The sequence below is a fragment of the Propithecus coquereli genome, unplaced genomic scaffold, assembly GCF_000956105.1.
Source record: "Propithecus coquereli isolate 6110/MARCELLA unplaced genomic scaffold, Pcoq_1.0 Scaffold95, whole genome shotgun sequence".
In the NCBI taxonomy this organism is placed as follows: Eukaryota; Metazoa; Chordata; class Mammalia; order Primates; family Indriidae; genus Propithecus; species Propithecus coquereli.
In genome coordinates, this window is record NW_012155840.1 from 7,416,317 (window position 1) to 7,425,998 (window position 9,682).

Genomic DNA, 9,682 nt, shown 5'->3' on the forward strand with positions numbered 1-9,682 from the left:
CTGCTGCTGCTACTGCTGCTGCTACTGCTGCTGCTGCTGCTGCTACTGCTGCTGCTGCTGCTGCTGCTGCTGCTACTGCTGCTGCTGGTATGAATACTCCTATTAGGGTCCTGCAAAAAGGGGAGAAAAAAATGAAACTCTCAAAATTAAATAGCAACAAAGAGTCAAAAGCCAATTTCCTTAAGTTATATCTACATAAAATGATCTTTCTTTGGTTGCTCTCAAGCTATCTCTCAAATACCAAAAATATTTTAATATAAACCAACAACCACAATTTAACAGGTGGGAATAGTCTACGTGAGAAAAAGAGAGAGAAAGGTTTACTATCAAAGAATTTAATGAGGCAAGCTGTTTTCTTAATCGTTCAAAACGCGGAGTTTTAAAATATTTCAATTCAACACATGTTAACTAAATACTTGTTCTAGAAGAGACAAAGATGGATAACACATGCCCCCCACTAATAACTTTGATATATCTATGATTGACAGTTGTTGTAAGAGTCACCTATAACATGCTAAGACAACCAAAAGAAGGAGACTATTTAATTCTATTGGGGGCATGAAGAGAAGACTCATAATTCATAAAAATTTATAAAGAACTAACACCTGAATTAAGTTCTAGAGGATAAGCAAGTAATTACTAGAAAGAGAAGAATTAAAAGGTACTTAGAGATCAGGGAGCAGAATAAACGAAAACAACAGAGAGCAAGCACAGACTGTATTTGGGGAACAACACCCAGCTACAGCACAAGATTAAGGAGGAGGCAGAAAAATAGACCAGCTTCACATAGTGAGGCCAGGTCATATTAAATTTTAAATGGCTCTGCAATATAAAGAATCACAAGACCCAAAAAAAGAAATAAAATAATTGTCAATTCAAGATAAAAAGGAATTACTTTTATGCTGTCCAAAATTTCATGAATTAAGGTATATGTCTCCCACCCACTAGGCCAAAAAAAAAAAAGGAATCTAAGAGAACAAAGATTTCACCTAACCATCAAATGAATTAGAAAGTCTTTAGCAAGTACTGTAGTGTAATCATGAGAAGTGCCTATTTCATTTTAAATGCTATCAATTTTTCACTCATATAAACACATTAGAATATATAACCTATATGTAATCTTTCTGTTTAGGAACAAAATCTAAGTCCATACTTACCATATTGTGAACCTCTACCATTAATAGTAAGAATAAGAAACAGAAGTAGATCCTGGACATGCAAAAATCCACACCAATACTAAAAGAAGAGCTCTTTCTTGCTTACTTCCAACTCCTAATGGAACCAAAGACAAATAAATGTCCAAATTTTCAACTAGAATTTACATCTTCAGGCTTGCTTATTATCTTTCACCTCTAACTCACCCACTTAAGCCCAATGATATGTAAACCAACCCTATGTTCCTTAAATATCTAGCATTATACAAGAAAGACAGTAGGCAGGGGCTATGCTTTTCACTAAAATGAACAATCTACTTATTGGATCTATGCAAAAAACAAAAAAATGTATATATGTATATGAATAAGCATCAGAAAGTAATACCCAAAATGAAAAATTATTGTTCTATATTAGTGGGAACATGCATTTTTGTTTCTTACAAATTTTTTTGTCTTATTTGCTCAATGACAAAATGACATAGACCAAATTATACCATTTATTTTCTGAAGTGAGCAGTTGGTTTCAAAATTCTAAAATGGATAAAGTTACTAAGCAAAGACATGCTTTTATGCATCAAACTAGATGATTTCTTCCAAAACATAATCCAAGATTTAAAACCAGAATGCTAAAGACAGGATTCATATTACTGAAACTTCATTATTTTATAAATTCTATTATAAGACATTTCCTGGCATGTTAAGTAATACTATGAATAATTAAAATAAAGTATAATGGACAAACTAAATTTAGGAAGAACATTTTGAAATCTAATATCTCTGAGGTTTTTTTTAATTGGTTTGTTGACTCACTGAATTTTGGCGATTTGCAGTCAGTATTCTAATTATGGCTTTAGAACACCCAAGCATTGTTGTTTAACATTCAACACACTTTTATAAATGTAACTTTTAAAAACACAATTTGTAACCTACCAACAAATTTCTAATGTTAAGCATTAAAAGAAACAGTAACATTCCAGCACAGAGTGGGTAGGGGTAGGAACAACAACAAAAAATTCTGTGGGATTCTTCCATGATTTTTAAAATCCTTCTGTAGAACAAACTGGAATTCTTAATACAAGGTACACAGTAGTATCTAACATAGCTTCTTGTGTCAGAGAAAGTTTAAGTTCTTCTCTTAATTACATGCATATTAGGTACAAACCCCCAGAAATACAACTTTTTACTCCCCACATTGGTCTAGGTCTTTAACGTCTATTGTTACCTTTTTGCCCCTTAACCAATCTTGCAAGTGACCTGATCATTCTTGTTCCCCTCCTTTTTTGTAATTACCACCTTAAAGATCTTTCTTTAAGCGAAGAAAACCCAAAGTTAAGAGGAAAAATACATTCCATAACAACCTCCTAGACAAATAAAATTTAGAAAATAAAAAGAAGAGAGAACAGTTTCTTTCTATCACACAGGGCAGCAATTTCTTTGACCTGGGCCTGTGATAAATGGCAAAGTCCAAATATATGTCACTCATCTCCATGTTCATATGTATAATAAATGTAAAACAGTGGCTTACATACACAATCAGGCATTAAATTATTTCTGACCCAGAATAAAAGCTTTCGCTGCTTGTCAGCCTATCTATCCCATATATATAGAAATATATATATATATGGGATCTAGTCAATGGCTTTTTAATTTTTTTTACTGAACCATTAACCTCAGCATTAAGTGCCACTGAGCAGCACAGACTAATTACCATTCAATGTGAAGTTTACACATGTATAATTCAAATTCTCTTTGCCAGAGGCTGATTAGAACAAACTGAGTATCAAGCAATCCAACCACAGAGAGCACGTGTGCATAATTCAAATCTCAAATATTTAAGGCCAATGACTATTTAAACATACATATACATATATTTGCACTAACTTTACAACCTGTGAATATAGGGTACAGCATTTTCTTTCTTCCATTCAAATTCTACTGAACGTTTCCTTGTTTTAATTTTCTCAAACGGAATAGGTCTCTTTAATGTGTAATTTCTTGTAATACTACTTGTCAGCAACTCTAGTAGATGACTTAAGAAAAGGTGAGATTGTAACCAGTGGCCAGAATAAGGTTTTCGGATTATATGTGGCTTTCAATTTCCACGTTATCACCACATCCACTTCCCAGTACCACTGATAACTCAAAGCTGATTCTTGGCTCCTACTTCTTCCCTCTAGCTATCCCTCCTATTTTTGGTGTCTGTTCTACTTTAATTGGCTTCTGCATTGTACGAGATTTTCAGATCAATCACTTTTTGTTCCATAAAATTTGCATGTGGACAAATAGACTCTCCCAGAAGAGTTTTATTTGTCAAAACCAATAAACATTCCTAGAAGAATTTATTTGCCCAAACTGCAGTTTATAAGGACACTTTCTAAAAATTGTAGGAATTGTGTGCTCCAAGAGGTTGTGCATATGAAGGGGTAGGGAGAACCATGATAGTCGAAGTTGGCTTCCAAACAAAAAGTCTCTTCTGTAATGTCATCCAACACATAACGAGCACTGCAAAGGGATGACATACCATCTGAGGCTACACATAAAGTATAAAAATTCAGGATTTTGGGGTAGGGGTGAGCAAGCCTGAATTTGATTTACCTCCCCGACTTCAATCCCAGATCCACCCCATTTACCTCTCTTGAACCAGTCAGCTCCAGGGCCAGCAGGCAGTGGGCCTGAAGAATGTAGTCATAGGCTTATAGACAGCTTGAGAGAGAGCTGGTGCAGGACTTGCTCTGCTCTCAGCTCCAAGTAGATCCTAAAGAGGTTTTTTGTGGTTTTTGTTTGTTTGTTTGTTTGTTTGTTTTTAAGAAATAGTCTCACTATGTTGCCCAGCCTGGAGTGCAGTGGCTATTCACAGGTACATTAACAGCTCACTGCAGCCTCAAACTCCTGGGCTCAAGCCACCCTCCTGCCTCAGCCTCACAAGTAGCTGAGACTACAGGTGTACTCTACCTTGCTCCGGCTTCCAGAAGAGTTTTGCATGTAGATAACTGCACTGCAAGTGTGGCCAGCCTCCCTGGCCCCAAAGGCACCAGGAGGAGAGAGTTCACTCTGCTCCTAGGGCTGGGGAATGCCAGGAGACCAGACAGAAGGTACAGTGCTGTAGATGTATAGACAAATAACAGATAACAGGCCTACTGCTACAGTGCAGGTTGGCATGCCTGTACCTTTCATCGCTTATGAGATTACAAGAGCCTAAGGTCCCCTAACAGCTCAACCTGAACCCCGCTATAAATATAAATAACATACATAGGGTGAGAAGGAATGGGAAGGAGCAGATCTAACAGATTTTCTGGAGGAAAAAGATGAAATATTGAGGTCAAAAGCAGTATGACTACTTAAGGAGAATCAAGTAGAGCACAAGAAGTAATTTCTAGAAAAAAATTTTCCTTAAATTAAAATTTAAAAATTAAAATTTTCAGGCTGAATAAGTTAGTAGATAAAGGACAGGATAGACTCTAACTAGCAGTATGGAAGATCAACTGAAAGAAATTTCAAAGCATAAAGTAAAAAGAAATGAAAATCATAAGGGAAAAAGAGAAGAGGCTTGAACAGATCAAGGCAACCTAGTATATCAGCCATAGGAAGGGTTTAAGAAGAGTCTACAGGAGGAGGAAACAAAACAGATAGAAGCGGCAATAATTAAAGTATTAATAAATTATGGAAGAAAATTGACATGAACTAAAGAAAGGACTGAATTTCAACTTTACAGGGTTCTCTAAGATCCAAGAAAGACTAATGACAAATGACACACACCCAGGAATATCACACTAAAGTTCCTGTACTTTAAAAAGAAAAAGAAAAACTGACACATTACCAGAAAGAATAATTACTTAAAACTGAAAAAGAATCAAATTAACATTGTACTTCTCGTGAATGATATTGGAATTTAGAAGAAAGAACAATAATGTTGAGATGGCTGGGGAAGAAAGCACAACGCAAACATCCTACACAGTCAGTGTGAAAGAAGTACCTGCTGAAATCTAAGGACTCAAGGAGGACATCAGCACCACCATATCAAAGGACAGGACTTCAGAAGAAATTCTAGCCAAACCATAACCGAGTCAGAAAAAAGACCTTTTATGTGTAAGATGGTGAGAGGGAGAAACAGGCACAATGTACCTTGTACTTTATGCGAAATTAAATCTAAACGAATAATAAATGACATGGATACGTAACGTAAGTGATCCATGTAAATTCCTGAGACAGAAAAGTCTAACAATCTGGACCTAAAAAACTACATTATCTCCACAGAAATTTAGGAACAGAAGAGGAGGATTAGAGTGCCAAGGCGAGGATTAATGATGGTGTCTTTTTTTATGTTACAGTGGAAGAAAAATTCAATTCTTAGCAATTGAAAGGGAAGGCAGCCAATAATAAAACATAAAAGTGCAGAACTCCCACATAAACAATGAGAAAATGGGGAAAAAAAATCCAACTTGAAATATGAGCAAAATTAAGAAAAATGAAAAAAGTCACAAATATAAATAATGAACAAGGTAAAAAGAAAGTAACAAGATCACGTATCACTCAGAATAAAAATGAAAGAACTGAATTTCTCCATGGAAGATAAACTGTCAGACTGGGCTAAAAAGACAAAGGTCAGATATATATTTTCAAAATCAATGTAAAAATATGCCAAACTACATAATTTAAAATGACAAAAATGTATAGTGCTCAAATCAAATAAACGACCACCTCCAAAAACTATATAAGAAAACCAGAGGGGAATCCTATAAAGTCCTCTACAGGAGGTAACTGGGAAGAGATGGAATGTGAGGGATTTAGCACAAATACAAAGCAGCAATAAAGAAAACAAAAATTTTTTAAGCTACGAAAATAAATGGCTGTGCAAGAAAGAAAATTTAACAAAAAGAAATATCTTAGCTGTGAATAAACATTTTACCTAGTCATAATAGTAAACAATGTTTACTGATTTTCAACTTTTAGAAATTAATCTACTCAGTTCCACCACTTACTAAGTAACTTAAATTTCCTTATCAGTAAAATAGGGACCCTACTGTTACCTATACCATTAAGGTCAGCTTCCTGACTTAAAAACCTTAATATATGTAAAGTACCTGTGTGTGTATATGTATTATGAATAATATATATGTACTGTGTCTGTCACATAATAGGTGCTTTTGATTCCTACCATCACTACTACTACTACTACTGTAGACAAGCATAGAAGACTTAACATTTTTATTACACAATACAATGTTATCAACCTTGACAATGTAAAAGTGTCTGAATGACAGATGTGAAAGGTAGAAACAGGAGCAGAGAAGGGAAAGAAACTTTAGCAGACCCCAAGTTTACCCTGAGAATCAAGAGACATTGTCCATGGTTGCTGATACGAGCAGTACAGCTCTCCATTCAATATCTAGAAAGTATGAAAAACATATAGAAAGTATAAAGGTACCATAGAAGAATTTAAAATGGTGTCATATTGGGGAGAAAAGGAGATGGAGCAAACGGGTTAGATTCTTATATAGAAACAGCATAAACATCTAGTTTGGAAACTTTCGGCAGTAACCTTAGAGTTTAAAAACAGAAACAGATAAAGTTGTTCCTTCCAGTAAGTGGGAAGGAGATTGGGGGAGATTAGAATACAGGACTTTTGCTTTTTGTTAAACACCTTCCTTTGCTATTTAATTATTTTTAAAACATGTATATGCATTACTTTGATGTAAAATAAATTTCTTTAACCTCACACATGTACTTTTACATCACTTTCTTTTCTCTTCCCATTTGCACTTCAGAGATTTTGTGAAATAAATTTTGCATTAGAAAAACACTAGTCAACTATGTGAATGGTGTCTTCATATGTTTTAAAAACATTTTGATTTTCCTTCTGATGTTGTCTGAATGTTACCTTACTGTATTTGAGCAAACTGCAACCAAGCACCAAAGCTACAGTTATAGCATGATACTTAGATGTATTTTAAGTTTCATATATTTTACCTACATCATTAAATGAAAATAAATAATGATTGAGATGAAAATAAAACCTATACATTATATTCACAATTAAGAAATGGAAACAAATGAAAAAAATTTATTTCAACTCTGAAGTGAACAGAAGTAGTAAATTTTCATTTCCCTAGTCTTCTGTTCAAAAGTATTAAAAGTAAATCCAATAAATATTTCTTAAATATTAAAAATATGCTGAAATACTGTATCTACATTTAAATACGGAGTTTAAATGTAAAGTATGAATTGCAAAAATACTCATTTTATGAAATACTACTACAAATAGAAAAAATTTTAAAATGGTTTTTTTTCTCAAAGGACTAGTTTCGGCTATGCTGTGTGTAGTATAAAGTACTTTTGTTTCAGAATACAATCTCATTTAAAATTCTCTTATTTATACACTATTCCATGACTTGCTATGGCTTAAGTTCCAAATTATAATTAAGTACTATTAACAGTAAGTTATATTTAGAATATACTGCAGTTTCAAGCAAATTTCTGTCTACTTTTGTGGTTTGAAACTATTAATAGAAACTCAAAGTACTAATGGTATCACTTCTCTTTCTAGGTTTATGTATATTTAGCCTTGTATAATTTTTGCTTACTATATTGGCCAGATCATTCCAGCCTTCTTATTTAGTATGAACTGGATTTCTGATAATGAGGCTTGAGAAGCAATTGTTACTTACAGAGAATAGTCCATCTTCAATGTATGCTGCTAATCACAATGGAGTGGCTGCAAATGTAACGTGAGAAACAGTACCTGATACATAAAAATTAAATAAATGTCCTGCATAAATTAAAAGCCCAAAGAGAGACACATACGAAGAATGGGAAAATATAATCAGATCTGTACTATCTTGTTACCTTCTCTCAATAGTTATTCAACACATATTTATTGAGTCTCTAGCATATGCAAAGGTCTATGCTGAAACTGTTGGATACACTATGGTTTCAGGGAAAATAACCCTTCTAATCTGGGCAATATGGTGGACTCTTTGGGAGCTCTTATTGTAATGCAGCTGGATATCAGAATTAATTATAACAAAATTCTTCATTGGGGGCCTTATTTAAAAGGCCAAGAGTATATGAAAGAGAAATAGAGAAAAGAAAAAAGAGAAGGAAGGAGTTAAAATGTGAACTGTGAACTACAAACAAGCATGAAAAATATCATTGCCCCAAGGGTGCATACATGCCTATGTTCTCATGGGTCTATAAAAGCCAAATCTGGGGCCTACAGCATATTTGGAAACCTAAACCTCAGAGTCTCACAGAAACCCAGAAGAAGCCTTTACAATTCTGCTGTTGTGGGAGAAAAACACTCTTAATTCAGGATTCAGGATTCCCAAAGTTCACCTAAATCAAATATGAACTCACAATTTTAAAATATCCCTGAACAGAAACAAGCCACCATGATCTGAGGCAAAGGGCCTTAGGGATCTCAGACATGGAAATCATCAGACACAGAATATAAAATACATATGAAGTGTAAAAGGAAAAACATTGGAATTCAAAAAGTGACCAAGCAATAAGAAATGAATAACAATCACCAGGCCACTGAAAAGAAACAAAGACAACTTTATGACCGAAAAAAAAACCCAACTGCTGGAATTAATATCTCAATGGATTAAACAGAAGCTTGAACATAGCTGAAAAGAATTAGTGAATTGGAAGATACATAGGAATAAACTGCCAGAATACACACAAAGACACAAGAAAATGGGAAATATAAAAGCTATTAAGAGACATGGAGAACAGAATAAAAATAACAAATACCTAATCAGAAACCCAGAAAGAACAAAAAACACAGGGACACAATAGCTGAGAATTTTCCAAACATGTTAAAAGTCATGAATCCACAGAAAGGGTAAGTATAATATAAAAATGATGCTATATGCATAAATTAAAAGGAATTTATTCCTACACGAGATAGGAAAAATGAAAAACATCAAAGAAAAAAGGATTGTAAAAGCAGTAAGAAACAAGAGATCACCCATTAAAAAAAGAACAAGTAAACTAGTGGTATGCTAGAACCAGCTAACAGAGGCCTCACAAGAGCCAACTGTTAAATTTTCAGGAATTTTGTCAGCCAGTTTTTAAACAATAAATGTATTGTATAAATAAAAATGTATCTATAAATTAAACAAGGCCCAGACCATTATTTTAAATAATATAAGATTATAAGCAGAAAAATATTAAAAGCAGAGGTTATAGATAATCAAAACTCATGACTGTCTAATTATTTTACTACATATTATCACTAGCTATATTTTTGAGGTAATTATCTCTATTGTATCAGGATGGTGGAAGTACTTCATAATTGTGTGCTCTTTCCAACTCCACAATAACTGACATAATGTGGTGAGAGTGTTTACACCACTGAAATAAGCAAACACTAAAATTCATGATTCCCCCACCACAGGAGGTAGTTGCTAAATGTCTACTAGCATAACTCTGATCAGACTGACACCAGAATTCATAAAAAACAATAGAAAAATATTTTCAAAGCATGAAAAGGAAATAAATGACAACCTAGAATTGTATACCAGCAA

At 33.9% G+C, this 9,682-nt stretch overlaps 1 protein-coding gene across 1 annotated transcript in view; it reads right to left on the bottom strand.

The window, feature by feature from the left end:
• The window catches only part of MLLT3 (myeloid/lymphoid or mixed-lineage leukemia (trithorax homolog, Drosophila); translocated to, 3), a 281,858-nt gene that overhangs the window by 85,398 nt on the left and 186,778 nt on the right, over window positions 1-9,682 (bottom strand). The window contains exon 5 of the mRNA XM_012665014.1: window positions 3-110. Within this exon, the coding sequence (XP_012520468.1) occupies window positions 3-110 (108 nt within the window). The remainder of the gene's footprint in view (window positions 1-2; window positions 111-9,682) is intronic.